The 19,470-nt window shown below is 41.8% G+C and overlaps 1 protein-coding gene across 1 annotated transcript in view; it reads right to left on the reverse strand.

The window, feature by feature from the left end:
- The window catches only part of PDE5A (phosphodiesterase 5A), a gene marked incomplete at both ends in the record, with an annotated part of 113,575 nt that extends 106,948 nt beyond the window's left edge, over window positions 1-6,627 (reverse strand). The window contains one exon of the mRNA XM_084252122.1: window positions 6,518-6,627. Coding sequence (XP_084108248.1) covers window positions 6,518-6,627 — 110 coding nt within the window. The remainder of the gene's footprint in view (window positions 1-6,517) is intronic.
- Window positions 6,628-19,470: the final 12,843 nt, after the last annotated feature.

Raw genomic sequence — 19,470 nt, forward strand, 5'->3', positions numbered from 1 at the left:
GAAAGGCTAGGCAGATGGAAAGAATGACAGATATATACATGGGTGCACAGATAACTTGATGCAATTATCGCTCAACTCAATTTAATAGGTATCCAAAGCTTCTGGTACTTCAATTATATATGTCACTTGTGAGAGAGTTCAAGTTGGATTTCTGTCACTCATGACCAAAAGCTTTCTTCTTACTCTGCTGTAGATCAACAAGAATACTGTAATGTAACAGGGGTCTATTAAGTTGAGAAACACTGAACTACATGATCTCTAAGTTCAATGATTGTGTGTTAATATGTATTTTGATATTTGTTAGTTCAAAAGATGAGGATCTTTTCTCTCATAACCTAAGCATAGTTACTTAACAGAGAGTAGAAACGGTGATTCTTATTTTTTAGAATTTCGGCAAGTTTATAATATCTAACAGGGATCTTTTCTCTACTGAGTTTAGGAGGAATATAATTATTCAGAAATTACTTGTAAAAAGTTAATCTTAACTTAAAATTCAGAATCAAGGGGAAAGTATCAAAGAATACATAGATTAACAATGGCACATGAGACTGTATAAAGAAAGGTTACTACATGCTAAAAACCAGAGAAATATATATCTTGAGTGGCTTTTGAACAGTTTTCTGTAATTCTTAGCAAAATGATTCTTAAGAACTTACTTGCAGTTTGTTTTTCCTGCCTTAAACATTTGGCTGGTAACAAATATAACTTTGTACCAGTTAGAGAAAATGAATAAAGCACTGACACTGTGAGTATATATAATTTACTGTATATATTAATATATGATCACATATAATACACATTATACATTATATCATATACTATATATTATTATATGTTATGTATAATAATTATATATAATCATATATTATGTATTATATTATCATATATTATTATATTATATATGCTTATAAAATATATTAAAATATAATATATGATTATATATTATATATGACATATAATTACATATATATAATTCAAAATAAAATGAGAATACCAAGTCAATAAATAAGATTACAGAGCTAAATATCAAAAGAATGACTCATGTGGGAAGACTTTCCTCAATTTTTATTCCTAGGTATGTGGCTTATGGCTACTTTTTACTGAGAACCTGATATAATACGACATTTCCAAGGCCACATCAATCAGCTGTGACACTAGTCAACTGAATCTGCATTTGTCCAGCTAAATGAATTTCATAGGAAGTCCTGCAAAGTCAGAAGCCAGTCTGCATCCTAAATTCAGAAATTAATCATTTTTAATCCTCTATTATCAGTCAACTCAGGGACTTATTTAATTGTCCTGCATTCCATACTAAAGTTTTTCATGCTAGGAAGCAGTTTTCAATCTTACAATCAGCTCAGCACAAAAAATAATTCTACCTGACACAACAGCTATAGGTTTAATAAGTTATCAGGTTAGAAAACATTTGGGGGATAAAGTAATAAATACTAAGCAGTTCTATTTAAGTTCTAAGCCTTTTCAATTAGCAAAGAAATCTTTCCTGGGTGTTATTAAAATGCACTTTCAGCAAAGTTCTAAGTTAATCGTATTTCAAATCTTGAAGAAGGAGGAGCACCTTCGTAAGATGCATTTTCCGTACTTAGGCAAGGGTGAAGGTTTACCTACAAAATATGAAGAGTTCCAAATATCTTAAAATAACTGACATGAGCATCCAGAGTCAATCACCTATTGAGGTATACTAAGTTCAAAAGGAAAATATATAGTACAACATAATCAAAACGCTGAAAACCATCGTGAGGTGCTCAACACACGATCTTCTGAAAGATGTGAACATGATCTTGTGAAAACATAATCTTGGCAAGTTCTGTAGATCTTTAGATCACAAACTGGAGGGAAAAAAGCTACAAGCCTATCTAAATTTGTTATACTCAGCAACTAGATTTATTTCACAATACTGATCCATCGATCACTAACTGCTACTGCATTAATTCTACATTTTTAGGACTAGTGATCTTGTATGCAGACTCTAGAACATATCTAAGCTAGAAATCTCAAGAACACAAGAAGAGCAATAAGAAGCCTCATTGCAGACACTTACAGATGCAGCCAGGAGGGGAGTATATAATTCACATGAGTATTTTTAGAGTGCAAGCAGGCAGCTTACAGCTGGCTATGGGACCCTGGTTATAAACAAATCAAGGGAAAAAAGTTATCGCTATACCAAAATTACCCCCTAATAAAAATATTACAAACAATATCAAAGTCAGGCTGAGTCAGCGCCCCCAGGGTTTTACGATCTTCAACACTAGTGACGGCTTAAAAAAATAAGCATCAGAAACCATATGTTCGAATATTGTGAAAAGTTTATATTCCTATGTAACTATAGAAACAATCACTTTCAGAGTAAATAGCGCTGTTTATTTTATATCCATCATTAGATTTTAATATAAATATCTTGAAAATAAAAATGTGATAGCTTTTAGAGATGAAAAAATTAAAAACGAAAGAGACCCAAACACGGGACCTGGAACATTAACTTGTCCAGCAAAGCTCTGCAGTGTCAAATAAAAAGTCGACCATCTAAAACTACATGAGAGTGTAAAACTTCTGTTTCTGGACTTTGATCCAAGCAGTCATAAAATCTCCTCCTCTGTTGCTATCTCCTATTTTGAGTACATGCCAAATACAAGCTTTTGCCTCTTAAAAAACAATGCAGTAAAATGTCAATCAGTTGTCCTGCAATGCTAAGTGATCGAAAACATCACCCACAGTAACTGAAGAAAGGTAACATTATGCTAATTTACCATCAAGAATAACAACAGCTGTTAAAGTGACATTAGCACCAGGAAAGCTTCATTTGCACGTGCATTAGCATTAGAGCCCTTCATTAACACAGTGTGAGGATTTCAAAGTTACCTAGAATAGCAGGGTTGGGTAAGGGTTGTCGGGGGATTTCTTTAGTTTGTAGATAGGCCAATGGCCCATGCTATGCTCGTTCAGCTGACACTCTCAAATTCACATAGACAGGTTTTGATGACTAAAAACCATCTATTTCCCAGTTCCAAGCCACAGTTTTTAACGAAATGCTGCACTCCCTATTTGAAGACAGTTGCAGGACACAATGCAATCTGACAGCAAAACTGCTTTCAAGGTCAACCACAACTCATAGGTGTCTACATGAGATTTTATGCCAAAATTTGCATGTTGTTCAGTGGCTACTAGTGAGTACAGATCCTTCAGTCTAGGGAGAGGACAGAGAAATATGCATGAGTGTTAAACAACAACAATTAAATCGAAGAACGCAGAGCAGCTCCATCAGTAAGCCTGTGTACAGCACAGATGGCCAATCCAAGTGAATCCAAATGTGTTCTAAATCTTAAAACGTGTCAGATGCCTCTATACAACTATTTTGTCTCGTGGGTCTTCTGAATCACATACAGTATTCACTTTACAATTTGAAGTGTAAAATAACGGGAAAACACAAAGTACTGTGAGTTTCTACATTAAAAAATGTTTTCTAGCTGTAAAGTTAAAAGGTTTGCAGTATTTTTTTTTTACCACAACCTGTGCATCACAGAGAGTTGAACAGTTTGACATTTTTATCATCATCAACTAATGTCCAGACTCTCATTCTTATTTTAAGTTTCCAGATAATGCCACCAAATATAAACTCAAAAGTGTAACATTGCTTCCTGAAGAACCTCTGATTGTACACAAGTCTTAGCTTATAGTCATTCCACTGACAACGTTCAGTACTTTATAAGTCCTAAAATTGAGGACCTGCACTACTTCAAAATATTTTCTACTTTCATTTTTCAACTGATCTTCAACAAAAATTCCACACACACACACACACACACACACACACACACCATAGAAAGTGTTCCTTCTCCTGTCAACATCAACTATAATATAAAAATCCTTAATGGGGCCTCCCTGGTGGCACAAGGGGTTAAGATCCAACCTATGAAGCTGTTCGCAGCCACTGCAGCAGGAGTTCAATCCCCAGCCAGGGAGCTGCCCACATGGCACAGCAGACCTCTCTTGTCTCACCCACTGCTCCCCTCAGTAGTGTACTTAGGTCAGTCTGCCTGTTCTGCTCCCCACTCTGTCTCTGGTGAATCCTCTCAACGCCCCCCCCCACCTCTGGCCTGTACCCCAGTTCTTGTATGCATAAATAACTCTTTTAAAAAAAAATCCCTAAATGAAAAGTCTTCCTACCAAATCTCAATGATCTCAATTCTATACTACACAGCATAATTTTTAAGAATCAGGATTTTGATACTATGCCACTTGGGTGAAAAAGTAGTATGAAAAGAAATGTAACTTAATACTTTCAATATATTCCCCCATAAAATGTGACTATACTTTCAATGTTTCGAAAGGCACTAAAAGCGAGGTGTTCTTATGTATGAATGGTTAAAAACTACCACCAAACAAACCCAAGTTTAAGTCTTGAAAGGGAGAGGGAAGAAAAAAAGAAAAAAAGGCTATTTAAGACGAATTATGAAAGAAACAACTTTTTTTTTCCTTTGAACTGTGAATGTGCCTTACACGACAACTCCAAATACTAACCCACACACACCCTCTTAAAAAATTACCCCAGGGCTCTACCCACTCCCCTTCGTGCGCTCTAATTGCAGGAGGGCGAAAGGTAGAAGGAGACCGGACAGAGTGCCCCACAGTAGCACCCCTAAAACCGTGCGCCCTGCACGATCGATAATCACCACCGACTTTGATGCTTTAGTATCTCAGCCCTAACTCGCAGAAAAGTGCCTTTGAAAAGAAGCCACTTTCCTTGCGAGGTTTATCCTCTGATGGCTCCAGGTTTAGAATCGTGAAAATGGCAAAAGCGGAGGAAAAGGATTTTAACAGGAAGGCAGAGGAATTACCCAGAGATAAGTTTTATCCCCAAAAAGAGTTGCCTTGGTCAAAACAAAATAAAACAAAACAAAACAAAGCAAACCCGCCAAAGAGGAACACCATCGACACCAACTCTGGCCGTTCCTTCCTTAGGAGAATCGGGGTTTTAAAAAACCCCCAAAGTACTCCATCCACGAGAAAGTAAAGGAAGACAAAAAATGCCACCCACTTCACTGGCACGGAGACCTCGCACCGCTGGGGTGACCCCAAGCTCCCTCACCCGCACCCCCGGGGTCCCCGCCGCGCCCCCGAGGAAGGGGCAAGAGGTAGATGCCCAAGAAAGTACCTTGTTTTGTCTCCAAAGGGCAACATAGCAAAGGTGGGGGTTTCCAGGTGCAGATCACGCGGCCGCGGACGACCGTGGACTCCCGGAGGCGCAGGGGGCGAGGACGTGCCCAGGTGAGGCGGGCGACTGGGAGCCGGCTCCCCGCGGGCCCCCACCGCCGCGCTGCCGCCCGCTCGCCCCAAGCTGCGCCGCCCCCTGGCGGGGAGCGCCGGGCAGAGGTGCGCGCGGGCCGGTGGAAGCCCAGCGCCCAGCCCCGGCCCCGGGCTCCCTCACCATCACCGCCCAGCGCGCGCCTCCCTGACTGCCCCAGCGGCCAGCGCCGGCCGCCCCACGGCCACTGCCCGGAGCCGGCGGCGGGTTCCGGCCGCTTCTCCAAAGGGACGCGCCCCAGAGTCACCCGCGATGCGCGCAGCAGCCCTGCCCGGGCATCACACCAACTCGGGCTCTGGGAAACCCGCCTGACGCGCACTCTCCGCCCCACCCTCCGCGTCCCCGGGCTCCAGCCTCAAGTCCTCCCCAACTCTCGGGTGAGCGGTTCCCACGCGCGCCCCGAGTTCCCGTTGCGCCCCCGCCTCCCAAAGGTCAGGCCAGCTCCTCCCAGCCCTCCGCCCGGGTGCCTGGCTCCGGACCAGGAAAAACTGGCCTCTGGGGTCGGCTGGGGCCAAGCGGGACCCGCCACCCCTCAGGGTCCGGGTCGCTCCCCTCGCGCCTTCCCCGCACCCTTTGTGTGCGCGCCGCGAGCCCCACCTCGCAGCCCTTTCCGAGGCGCCGCCTGGGGCGCAGGAGGCGCGCGGGACAATCAGGGGACCCAAGGGGGCAGGAGGCTACGGCACTCACTCTGGGAAGGCTCCGGCATGTTGCAGCCTTGGGGCGTCCTCGTGGTCTCGCCCCATCCCCGGCTTCCCCGCCCCGCCAGGGCCGGGACGTGGGCGCACGGGGGAGGAGCGCAGCGCTGGGACCGAGTTGGACACGGTGCTTCCGGAGCCGCAGGGAAGGGGCTCGCAAACTGTTTTGGTTTCGCTAAGGAGTTTGGGGGGAGCCTGGAGACGGCAGGAGAGCTAGAGGAAGGCCCGGGAGCGCAGATGTCTGAAAAGAATCTTGCTCCCAGGGAACCCCAAGGCGGCTGGGGTTGTGGGCACGCACATTTTTGCATTTGAACTCTGTGAGCCAGTGGGATCGAATCCGACGCTTGGGGCTTGTCGACTCCAGTCGAGACCAATACACCGAGACTGGACCCGAGACCCGGGCAGAGCCAAGGGCCGGGGACGCACGCGGTTCCATGGTGGCCGGGGAACATTGCATAGGGAGCAGAGATCCACCCCAGGTCTTTCGCCGTCCGCTGCTTACCTGGTGGCTTTCCTAACAAAGTAAGAGAAGGTGAAGTCCCAGTGGTCGTCCAGCCACGCTTCCACCGAGTCCTGGTCCCGCGGCCGCTGCGGCTGCCCCGCGCGCTCCATGCCCCGCGCCGTGCGCTCTGCCGCCGGCGGGCGCTCGCCTCTGCCCCAGCCGGGGTCTCTCCCTGGGAGGGGCAGGACTCTGCCTCGAGACCCTCCCCCTTCTCTGGCTCCCAGCGGGGGTGCTCCGGCAGCGGGCCAGCCTCCAGCTGCGCCCCTGCGCTCCAGGTCCGCGGGGTTCCCAGGTGGGGTGGCTGCGCCCTCCCCGGGGTGGCGCGGGGGCCGGCTGCGGCAGGGTCTCCGGCACCCGGGTTCCAAGGCGGCGGCTGGGGTGACCCGCCAGCTCTCCGGAAGCCCAGTGGCCACGGCGGGGAGCAGCCGTGGGGGGAGGCCGCTGGGGTGCGCTGTGCGCCGAGCCGGCTCCAGGGGGACGCGCAGAGACGACTGTGGGTGTGTTCCAAGTGATCCCCCGGTAGGAAGAGGGAAATCGCGCCTTGGGGGACCCATCCCAAGTCCAGAGGGCGGGGGCTAGGAGAAGAGTCGCCTGGAAGCTGCGCGTCCTCAGGCCTCTGAGAACAATGACGGTCGCGCCTCGCTTTTCCCGCAGCGCAGCTGGCCTCGGAGCCGCTGGGGCCGACCTGCCGCGGAGCTCACGCAGCCAGGGTTCAGAGCACCCCAGACACAGACCGCGCCCATGCGGAGTTGGGGTGCATGCCACCGGGACAGATTTGGGGTTTCCCTGGGTAACTGCCAACCCAGCAGTGCGTAATATTCATGATAATGATTCCTGACGTTGGAGATTAAGTGCCTTTGCATCAAACACCTCCTTTTTGTGACTGGGAAAAGGTTTCCTGGAAGAAAAGGGTAAACTAAAACAATCACGATAGTTTGTGTACAAAGTCAAACACGGGCCCCCTCTGCACAGTCCGGGTAACTTGGCAGCACCTGTGCCACCGCGGGCAGAGCGGAGCAGCCTCGTGGCCCACGTCTAAACTGATATTTAATCATTTATTTTCACTGGAATTAACACATACAAACACTGGGATTAACGCGCACACACACACACAACCACCCCCCACCCCTTCTGTCCCCCGGGGCCTTTGCTCCAATACAGAATTGGTGTCTTTGCCACTATTTGCTCCCTATTAGCACCTTTACCCAGGTATTTTGCAATGACCTACTTTTGGTGCAGAATTAATTTTGGAATTGTATGTTTCACCATGTGGGAAGGACACCCTGAGCAATGATATTCAAAAGTGATGCAGCAGACACACTTTGAACAAGGTCCTTTCCAAATATTCTTGGCAAGAATCGAAGACATTACTAGTGAATTCAAAATTCAAAACACAGAATTGATAATATGAGAACTTTCTAAAATGTCTTTCATTGCCTTAATGCAAACGGTTTCTCTCTCCTGCATTAAACAATTGTCCTTTTGGAACATCAGTTTCCCTGAAATTTGACAGTTGGTATGCAAGGGGCCACGAAAAATAAAAAGTGAGGGACCCAGTAGCAGTAGCATATGGAGATGCAAGACACTTTTTATCTGTTATTAAAATCTTAGAGTTCTCTTCCCATTTGCTACTATGATAGTGATTGCAGAGTTCAATAATAGAAACAGACTTTGTCCTGCGGGTTCAGTTTTTCCCTATAGAAATCTATGCATTTCTTCTAACAGGGGACAATCATTATTTCAAAGTTTACCTACCTACTAGAAGGTGGAGTGAAATTTAGGTTGGAATAGGTTGCTTTGGTAGGCTAGCAAAGTTAAATAAACAGTCACTGTCCATTAGCCCATTTTCTCGCCTAACATTAAAGGGTTAAATGATCACAAATCGAGAAGGTTTCTGAAAAATTACTACGAGAAAAACAATCGACAGTTTGTCCCAACAGTGAGCTTCAATCCTGAGGAGTATAGATGGTGGATTGGAGGTTATTGGCGAGGCCTATTATCTGAGCTTATCAGAGGGATTGGAGGTATTTGAAACTTTTAGACTCTGGAAAACTCAAATAAAATTTGTAATAATACGTCTTGTAACTGGAAAGCACTTAAAGGTAAGCATATCTTGAACTGCTATCATCTTGGCTCTTTAACTGATTGGCGTACATTGATAAACACCCCAAATCTTGTTTTAGAAAGAGTAAATAATAATCATTGCCAGGAAACGTGAAAAATGCTGCTAATGCGATTTACAACAAACGAAGATGTAATGACTTAGTAGAAATCCCCCGCAATGAATTCCCATTGTACTACAATAAAATCCAAACTCTCTGAGATAGTTTATAAGCTTCTGTATGATTTGACTTTTCTCTACTTCTACTGTTAAGGCTTTGATCACACACACACACACACACACACACACACACACCACCCCCACCCACCCACCCATGGATGGTCAAATTCCTCTTCCAAAAAAGAGAAAACAAACAGCCAAGAGTCATGGCACTGCTCCTGCTTTGCCTTGTTGTTGTTTTTAAATACTATCCACTAACTTTTGTTCCCTTGCAGAAATCCTGTAATACAAAAGCAAAAAGTACACCAAACAATTTAATTCCAATAAGTTCAGCAATTTAAATGAAACCAATTAACTTATTTGGGGAAAAAAAACTGATATAAAATAAAATGGGAATTTTACTGAAATATAATTCATTTATGCATTGACTTTTTTTTTTTTGTAAAGAGGCATGTATTATTTATTTATTTATTTGTTTGTTTTTTGTTTATTACATGCACTGGGTACAGTCAGAAGCGCGGGAGGGTGAGAGAATTCACCAGAGCCAGAGCAGGGAGCAGAGCAGGCAGAAAGACCGAAGAACACTGCTGAGGGGAGCAGCGGGCGGCAGGAGGGTCTGCGCAACCTGTGGGACCCTCCTCTGGTGGCCGGGGAGCAGCTGGGGATTGAACCAGCACCGCAGAGGCCGTGGGCAGCTTTGCAACCCAGCGCTCAACTGCTGCGCCACCGGGGAGGCCCAGACTTTTTTTTTTTTTTTTTTTTTAAGCTAGGTGACTTAAACTACTGCAGCATGGGTTTGAGCCCAATCGGCCAAGAGATACCCACATGGTGCAGCAGACTTCTCCTGTCTTACCTGCTGCTCCCTCAGCAGTGTATTTCGGTCACTCTGTCTGTTCTGTTCCCTGCTCTGACTCTGGTGACTCCTCTCACTCTCCCTCACATCTGGCCTGTATCCCGGTTCTTGTATGCATCAATAAATAAATCTTTAAAAAATAAACATTAAATAATACAGCAAAAATACTGAACTGGACAAAGAAAAAAAGCCACAATAGTAAAAAATGACAATTATTAAAGAAAATAATATCCCTGGTAGAGGTATAAAATCTTTCTAACTATCTTCATACATAGTTGTAAAATTAAATCCAACAATATTATATAGTGCCCTAGAAACCAATTTCCAAAAGGGTTATGGGTATTTCTCTACACCTAGTAATTCTCTGACACCTGCAAGATCACTATCTACCTAGAGATAGTGCTCGATTATATAGGTTAAAGGTTCAGTTTCCCAATACCATCATGTACTTCACTCTGGCTGCCATCTGGGCTTCTGAACAATGGGCAATAGGTTGGAAATCTCCACAATATCCTGCTCAGAATTCTGGAGCCAGTCTCAAACCTAGGTTGTTACCTTGTAGCTAGCTGGTTATAAAACAAATGTGCCCAGGATCCCCTTCTTAGATTAGATTAATTTGCATAGAACACTGTATTTCTGCATACAAATATTCGGTACTGAATTGCTTGCCCTCAAAATTCTTGTGGAACCCCTAACCCCAGAGCCTTAGAATATGCCTGTATCAAAATATAGGGCCTTTAAGAGATATTAAGGCTAGATGAAGTCATATGGGCATGCTCTAATTCAATCTGACTGATGTCCTCATAAGAAAAAATGTGCACACACAAAAAGGACATAAGAAAATGTGAACATCTATGTGAAGAGGCAACCAGAGTAAGTGATCTGCAAGCCAAAGAGAGGCTTTAAAGACACAGGAAAAACATGTTCTCAATTTGGGAGTAGGCAGTGATATCTTAGCAGGACACAGAAATTAACATAGTGACTGATGCAGGGGAAAAAAAAAAAAAACTACACCAAAAAAAAAAAAAAACCAACTAGATTTTACCAAAATCTGCTCTTAAAAGAAATCACTAAGAAGAAAAATCAAGACTAGAAGAATCTATTTGTAAAGTATGTATCTGAAAAACAAATATCCAAAATATATAAAGAACTTCCACAAGTCTATAATAAAAAGACAAACACCCAAGGTGGGAAAATTGGCAAAAGAATTGAGCAGATACTTCAGAAAGGAAGGCCCTTGAATGGCCACTCAGCACATGTAAACATGCTCAACAATATTAGTCTTCAGGAAACTGCAAATTAAACCACAGTGAGAGATACTTCTACCACCTTCTACAATTGTGAGAGTCAAGGCTAACGATATCAAATGCTGTTTGGTGTTGGATATATGGTGATCATATCTGGAGTACATTGTTAGAGAGTTAAGATGGTCCGAGCACTTTGGAAAATAGGTTTTGTGAAGAAGGTTGGTGAATTTTAACATATTCAAGTAATCGATTACTACTCAGCAATAAAAAGGAATGACAAAAATAAATATTTTGACATATATACAAAATATTACATAATGTATGTTTCCACCTATATTAAGTACCAGAACAATAAAAACAAATTTATAATGACTGCCTGAGGGGGGGAAGTCAGCTGTGAAGAGGGTTGGAGAAACATTCTTGAATAATACAAATATCCTCCATTTTCAAAGAGTGGTAGTTGTTTGAATATATACATTTTTCAAAACTTAACAAATTGTACATAAATGAGATCACCATATGTGAAAAATCTATAAAGAAAGTACTGAACTTGAGTTAGTAGGCTTGCTTTAGACAGGGATGTGAGCTAAAGTTCTAAAACTACTTCTTTATTATTCAATATTTGAAATAAATATATATACTTGCAAATAAAATGGGATCCAGGTTTCTAATTGTTGAAGGGGAAGACTAGAACATACATTATGATATCAAAATGAAACCAAGGTTAAAGATTAAGTATGTCATAGACAACGGAAATGAAACTTAAGCAAAGCATAACAGGAAATAATAAGAAAGACAAGACAAAACAAAACAAAAAATAAGAAAAATATAACAAAATGGGAATGTCTCAATAATTATCTTAAACATATATGGCCTGAACACACTAGGCAAAGAGGAAGAGTGGCTGAATGGATTTCAAAACAAGGTGCAACCTTCTGCTATTTACAAGAAATCCACCTTTTCAACAAAGACAAGCATAGTTTTAAAGGTCGAAAGACAGTTATGCAAGCAAATCGTAACCAAACATCAAAACCAGGAACAGTTACACCTACATCTAGTAAAATAGACTTCCAATCAAGAAAGGTAATAAGACATTGTGATTAAAGATCTAATACAATAAAAAGAAATAACACTCACTAAGGACCTCAGTACCCCACTTATAACAAGGGACAAATCAATAAGACAAAGCACAAATAAAAAATAACCACTTTAAATTAAGAGGTAGACCAAATAGATCCCACAGACATTTACAGAACACCCAAAAATGCCTGCATACACATTTGATTTTCAAGTGCACATGGAAAATTTTAAAGAATAGACAACATGTTGGTCAATAAAGCCACAAATCAAAATTATACCAAGAAGCATCTCTGACCGTAATTCCATAAAGTTAGAAATCAACTATAAGAAAAAAAAAAAAAAAACAAACAGGAAAAACATGAATAGAGGCTAAACAACCTGCTGCTTAATAGCAATTGGTATAAGAGGAAATCAAAGCAGAAATTGAAAAATACCTTGAGAACAAATATGATAATGCAAGCTACCAGAATCTATGGAATGCACAAAAGTGGTCTTAAGTGGGAATATAATTGCAATAAAAGTCTTCATTAAAAATCAAGAGAAAGGGCCTCCCCTGTGGCACAGAGGGTTGAATGCAGCACTGTGAAGCAGTCCACAGCCTCCGCAGTGTGAGTTCGATTCCCGGCCGGCCAGGGAGATACATACATGGCATGGCAGACCTCTCCTGTCTCGCCCGCTGCTCCCCTCAACAGTGTATTTTGGTCCGCCTGCCTGTTCTGCTCCCCGCTCTGTCTCTGGTGAATCCTCTTACCCTCCCGCACCTCTGGCCTGTACCCCAGTTATTGTATAAAAATAAATAAATCTTTAAAAAAAAAAAAGCAAGAAAAATCCCAGAGGATTTTGGAAATTGAAACAGTAATAAAAGTGTCTTCCAAAAACCAAAAGTCCAAGACCAGATAACTTTAGAAATCAATTGCATCAAACCTTTAAAGGAAAACTAACACCTACCTTGCTCAAGTTGTTTTTAAAAATACAAGAAGTAATGCTCCCTAATACATTTTATAATGCCAACATAACCTTAATACCCAAACCAAAGACAGTATATAGACCAATATCCTTGAAGAATAGTGATGCAAAAATGTTCAACAAAATATTAGCAAATTGAATTCAACATCATACCACAAGGGTTATATACCATGATCAGGTGAAATTCATCCCAGGGAAGCAAGGATGATTTAATGCATGTAAATCAACTAATGCAACACATCCTATTAACTAAAGTAAAGAAAACCATATGATAATATTAATAGAAGCAGGAGCATTTGATAAGATTCAGCACCCATTTATGATCGCTTCTCTAAACAAAATGGGAACAGAAGGAACCTACCTCAATATAATAAAGGCCATATATCACAAACAAACAGACAGAATACTACTCAATGGTGAAAAACTGAAAGCTTTCCCCATAAGATCTGGCACAGGACAAGGATGTCTATTGTTAGCACTTCTAGTTAACTCTACTAGAGAGTTTGGTGAGAACGATCAGAAAAACTCAGGAAACAAAGGGAATCTAACTGGGAAAAGAAGTGACACTATCACTACTTTGAGATAATATAATATTATATACAGAAGATCCTAAAGACTCCATCAAAAAGTTATTAGAAACCATAAATGAATACAGCAGAGTGGCAGGTTGCAAAATCAACATATAACAATCCAATCTTTTTATAAACAATGAACAAAAAGCAAAATAAATTAAGAAAAACTCCATTTATAGTTACTTCAAAAAGAATGAAATACCTTAGAATCAATCTAACCGAGAAGGCGAAAACCTGTACAATGAGAGCTATAAGATGTTATTAAGTGACTTAGCAACATAAGGAAGGATAACCCATACTCCTGGATAGGGAGAAACAGGATAATCCAAGTGACTATACTGCCTAAGATGACACACAAATTTAAAACAATCCCCATCAAAATGAGTTCAATATTTTTGAAAGAAACTGAACCCCAAAATCTCAAAGTTTATATGGAAGAAAAGTCCTTGAGTTGCAATGCCACCATAAATGAAAAAGGAGAGAAACTGAGGTATAACATTACCTGACTTCAAACTTTACTTTAAAAAAAACAGTAGGGCCTCCCCTGGTGGTGCAGTGGTTGAGCTTTGGGCTGCGAAGCTGCCTGCAGCCTCTGCAGCGCAGGTTCACAGCCTCTGCAGTGCCAGTTCAATCCCTGGCCACTGGTAAGGGCCCCACATGGCACGCAGACCTCTCCTGCCACGCCCGCTGCTCCCCTCAGTAGTGTATTTCGTCAGTCTTCCTGTTCTGCTCCCCGCTCTGGCTCTGGTGAATTCTCTCACCCTCTCACGCCTCCAACTGTACCCAGAACTTGTATAAATAAATAAATAAATCTTTTAAAAAAAAAAAACAGTATTAAAAACAACATGGTATTGGCAAAAAAATAGATACATGGATCAATGGAACAGAATCAAAAGCTCAAAAATAAACCTCACACATACCAAACCCTAATCTATGATAAAGCCTCCAAGACCACAAAATGGGGGGAAACAGTCTTTTTAACAAATGGGGTTGGATTATTACGTAGGACTCTCATACCTGGGCAGTGGGGGTGGTGTGGTGACATGCATCTGTGGAAGTGTGACTTATGGGTCTGAATCCCATACAGTGTTGCAAACCAATGTTACCTAAATAAAGATAAATAAATAAAATGGTCCTATTTTCAGAAAAAAAAATTGCTGGGGAAATTGGAAAACTACATATAGAAGAAAGAATTTGGAATACTCACTAACACCATATGTAAAAATAAACACCAGCCAATTATTAAAGATTCAGATGTACTTTCTACAACAAGAAAATATATAGAAAAAACCACTGGTGATATGTTCCATGACATCAATAATAAAGGTATTTCGGTGACCCCGATGGCAAGTAAAATACAAACAAAAATAAATAATTGGGATTACCTCAAGTTGTAATAGAAATATGCCAGCAAATCATCTTTGAGGAGGGGTTATTTCTGGTAGTGGTCTTTGGAAATCTTAGCCCAATTCCTAAGATCACCTTTTACTCTTAGCTGCTCTAGATTCTGAGAAATAGCAGTTTTCTGAGATCACATTGGGGTACATGTTTCAAATTGCTGCACAGTAAGGGTCAGCCTGATATTTTAAATGCATGCATTGATCAGCTCACAAGTCTCAGTTTCAAAAACAGAGCCAACTTTATGCGTAACAAAATTGTCAGTTGCATTATCTCTGCAATGGTTCTAGTCAATACACAGTATTTTCTTTCCCAAATCAGACATGGGATTTTCTATCCCAGCCTCTTGTAGCAGCCAAGAATTCAGTTTGATATATAAAGGCCAATCCATGTGAAAAGATGTTCCACAGAGGATGGGGAACAGCTGTTCTGCTATCAACACAGGTCACACACAGAGGCAAAGGACTTACGATAAAACAGGAGGATTTCTAGCAGATACTAGACACACTTTCCTGAAAGAGGGAGGCAATACAGATAGATGCATGATGAAAAGCAACTGTGGAATTTTTCCCTAGAGACTTTTACAAATGGGGTGGGCGGCCATCTGTTGATAATGCTTTGAAGTCCTGTCTAAGAAACAGACTGACCTTGTGAGCTCTCAAGGTTCTAGCTGCCCTTTCACCAACATGTGGAGAGGACGTCAAGCAGGAATTGAGTTGTTTGCATTGATAGATAATATTGACCACTCACAGCCACATAAGGTGACATAAAACATTCATACTCAGAAACAAATCTGTGCTCTTCCCATCCATTCGCCTATTAAGGAAGAGATTGTTTTCTCTAGAGAAAATATCCTGCACTAGTCAGGAAGACTAAAAATAAAATAATTAGTTTAGAAAGAAATAGCAACGAATGAAACATCTTTAAGTCAACTGAAGCCAGGTGTGACACACTTAACTAAAAATCAGTTTAAAGTAGGTCACTTAAAATAGATGCCTTAAAGGGTGAAGGAACAAAAATGTGTATTTCTAACAGAAAATCTATAGAAACAGTGGTTTGGACATTTTGAGTGTCTAGACTAGAGAACCACTTGCCTTTTCTTTGTAAGTTAGAGGCAAAAAAATTTTTAATTGGCGCTCAGAAGTGTCTTTTTTAAAATTGTATATATTTTTTACATTATTTTTCATTTTTGCACAATGTGTGCATTTCCATCTGGGCTATAGTCCCCTACAATTCCCACCCCTCCTTATTTTGACCCTAATCCCTGCCCTCCTGCCCCATAGTGTGTCTCTGGTTTATAGTTGCTTGTTGATTTTGATTTTTACTCTATTATAATTAGTCTTTGTCCTGGTCCCTTATTTAGGTTTTCTAAATTCCTGCTATCTGCCATCTCATAGCAGTGACAACGGCACAGATTAAAAAAACTAGCTACAACAAATGTTGGCGAGGATGTGGAGAAAAAGGAACTCTCCTGCACTGCTGGTGGGTTGCAAACTGGTCCAACCACTATGGAGAGCTGTGTGGAGATTCCTCAGTCTGCTAAAGTTGGAGCTTCCATATGATCCAGCAATTCCGCTCCTAGGTATTTACCCAAAGGACCCAGACTCATTAATTCGAAAGGGTACCTTCATCCCTTGTTTTTAACAGCAACTATTTACAATAGCTAAGCCATGGAAACAATCCAAATGCCCAAAAATAAATGAATCCATTTTTTTTAATGAATATTCTGTAATTTAGTAAGATCACTGGAGATGCAAGCAAGACCTGTAACTTTGCTATAAACTGGAAAAACCTTCACTTGGCTTTGATATCTGCCTTGAAACAGATGTTAAAAATAAACATAGGCTGTAGAGAGATCTAAAGAAAACTTGAATAGCCTTTATAGTGACTCATTTCCCCCATTCTTTTCTTATAGGGAAATTAATAGCATATTAAAAGAGAATACCTTGCAGTCTAGAAGTTTTGGGATAAAATCTCTAGCTGTGCTTACAGAAAAATTGCCTTTAAAGGATTGCCCTTCTAAGAACACAAATCAATAAATCAGTGGAAAGAAGAAACTACATTCATAGAACAGACCTAGTGTGTTCAAGTTCATCTGTTTTCATTGTTCTCTACAGAGTCACTGAGGCGGTGCATAAATTAGAAGCTGCGCCATCTATTTTAACATGAGAATGAGATCTCATTTCTGTTAGGATTGCAAGTCTGAAAAAAAATTGTCAATTATGTTCAAAACTTTAATTTTTATCAATGCAAGTATTTTTCTCCTTTCCAAAGACACGTAGCAGGGCATATAATTTTAGATATTGTGCTGTCATTGCTGTAGACATTTTGGGAAGTTCCTCCTTGGAATGCTCTCAGAGTCTGCATTAGTCTTTTTTGCATGCATTCAATAGTACCAGTTTTTGGTTTCTTTATTTTATATTGTGAGTAAGTTTGTTTCTTTTTATATTTGCAACATTCAAAAGTCACTCTACCTATGGTGTGGTGGGAAATACAATTGTTTGTGTTGGTTTTGTTTTTGGTAAAATGAGAAATGGTGATAAAGTGATAACCAAGGAAAACAGCCATTTTTTGGCATACTGTGCGACTTTATTAAGAAATATATAGTCATGTTGCACTTTGTCTATGCCAGCCACTCTTCTATGAACTTTACAAACAATAACTGGCCCAAACCTCCCAACAGACAGCTCAGCTACGTGCAATTATTATCACCATTTTATAGATGAAGAAACTGAGGCATGATGAGATTACAAGCTCACAGCTAGTACTTGGCCAAGCTAGTCTAGAAGCTGTCTGCTCTGCTACAGAATGGGCCCTCTCTGCCACCACATTGTGCTGTTAAGTCTCGCCCAGAAGGATTTATGAAATAGGAGAAATGAGTTGCCCTCTTCTGCCTGTCCCAGATAAGGCTCAGTGAGCTGGTGCTTCCTCCTCTCACAGAGATGATGGAGACAACCAAGAAGAGTCAGTCGGAGCTACTCGCAAGACAGACACTAGAGAGGACCAGACAGTTATCTGTGGGCCTCAAGATGACATGACTCAGAGCAGCAATAATACGCTTTTGTGTCTCATGGTTTCTGTGGGTCAGGAATTCCGATGGAGCACAGCTGGATCTCTAACTCATGACATGGGGACCCTCGGGTAGGAGACATGGAGATGGGGGTTAGAATCATCTGAAGATCACTTACTCCTATGTGAGCCCTGCTGGGTATGGAGTGTGGAACATCCCTGTCAGCCTTCAGCCTCAATCCAGCGGGAGGGGTGCTCAACGAAATGGCATCCACAGAACAAAATGTGATTTCATGCATGAGAATTCCTCTTTTGGAGAACATGTCTTGGATGATTATTCAAGTGTTTCAGTCAGGACCCCTGAAGGAAATACAGGATGAGCGCAAACCAGATAAAAGAATTATTTATAAAAGTATGGAGAGTGATTAAAGAAACTAACAAACAAGGGATGATGTAGAACCCAAGGATTAGCAACAGCAGAATGCCATTATCTCTCCTAGGACTGAAGCAGTCTGGAAAGGGAGAAGTGACCAAAATTCTGAGGGAACTATTTATAGAACGTCTGACAAGAGCTGTGGGCTTTAGGGGGGATGCAGATAGGCAGATGGAGCTGAAGGAGGGTGATTAAATACTCATCTCATTGTCCTCCTGCTCTCTCTCTGCATGTCTAACCAACTGCATGCCTTGTGGCCAGAACATGCCATATGTGCAGCCTCCCCAATCAAAGGGTAAGGTGATGGTGACACTGGGAGTGTGTTCTGAAGGGGGACCAGTTGTCCCTGACAGAGCTTTAGGTGAAAACTCTTGAGTTTGTTGATGTGTTCTACAGCCAGTTTCCAACCAGGGTGTGATGATTTCACCACACCAACACCAGCAGGGTGTTCAAGAATTCAATTCAATTCTGACACTATCTACCCAGAGATAGGTTTAGATTCAACAGGTTAAGTGCTCAATGTCCTACTTCAAATGCTGGTCTATGACTTGTGCTTCTGTGGTCCCCCAGACCCCACCCTCAGAGTCTAGGTGCCCATCACAAACTCAGACTATTATCTGCACTTCTGACCGATTAACTATAAATCAGAGGTCTAGATTTATAGACCAGAACACTCTCCTCAGTTTTGGTACATTTTCTAGAAAGGATCCCAGAGCTCAAGAACCCACTTACTCATGAGATCACTATTTTACTACAAAGGATACTGAAGAATGGAAGAGCTGCATAGGGCAAATATGGGGTAAAGGTAGGGAGCTTCCACACCCTCTCCAGGAGTACCACTCTCCCCAAAATCTTCACAAGTTAATCAACCTGGAAGCTCTTCAAATCCCCTCCTCTTGGACTACTGTGGAGACTTCATTACAGAGGCATGAATGATGAAATCATTGATCACTGGCAAATGAAGTCAAATTCCAACCTTTATTTTTTTCCTTCAAATTTTATTCATTTGCCAAACTTATCTCCAGGATTTCTTCCCTCCCTTGAAGTCAGGTGTGGGGCTAGAAGTTCCCCTCTCTCTCTTCAACTTGGTTTCCCTGGTTACCAGCCCCCATCC

Source organism: Talpa europaea (genome assembly GCF_964194135.1).
Source record: "Talpa europaea genome assembly, chromosome: 13".
In the NCBI taxonomy this organism is placed as follows: Eukaryota; Metazoa; Chordata; class Mammalia; order Eulipotyphla; family Talpidae; genus Talpa; species Talpa europaea.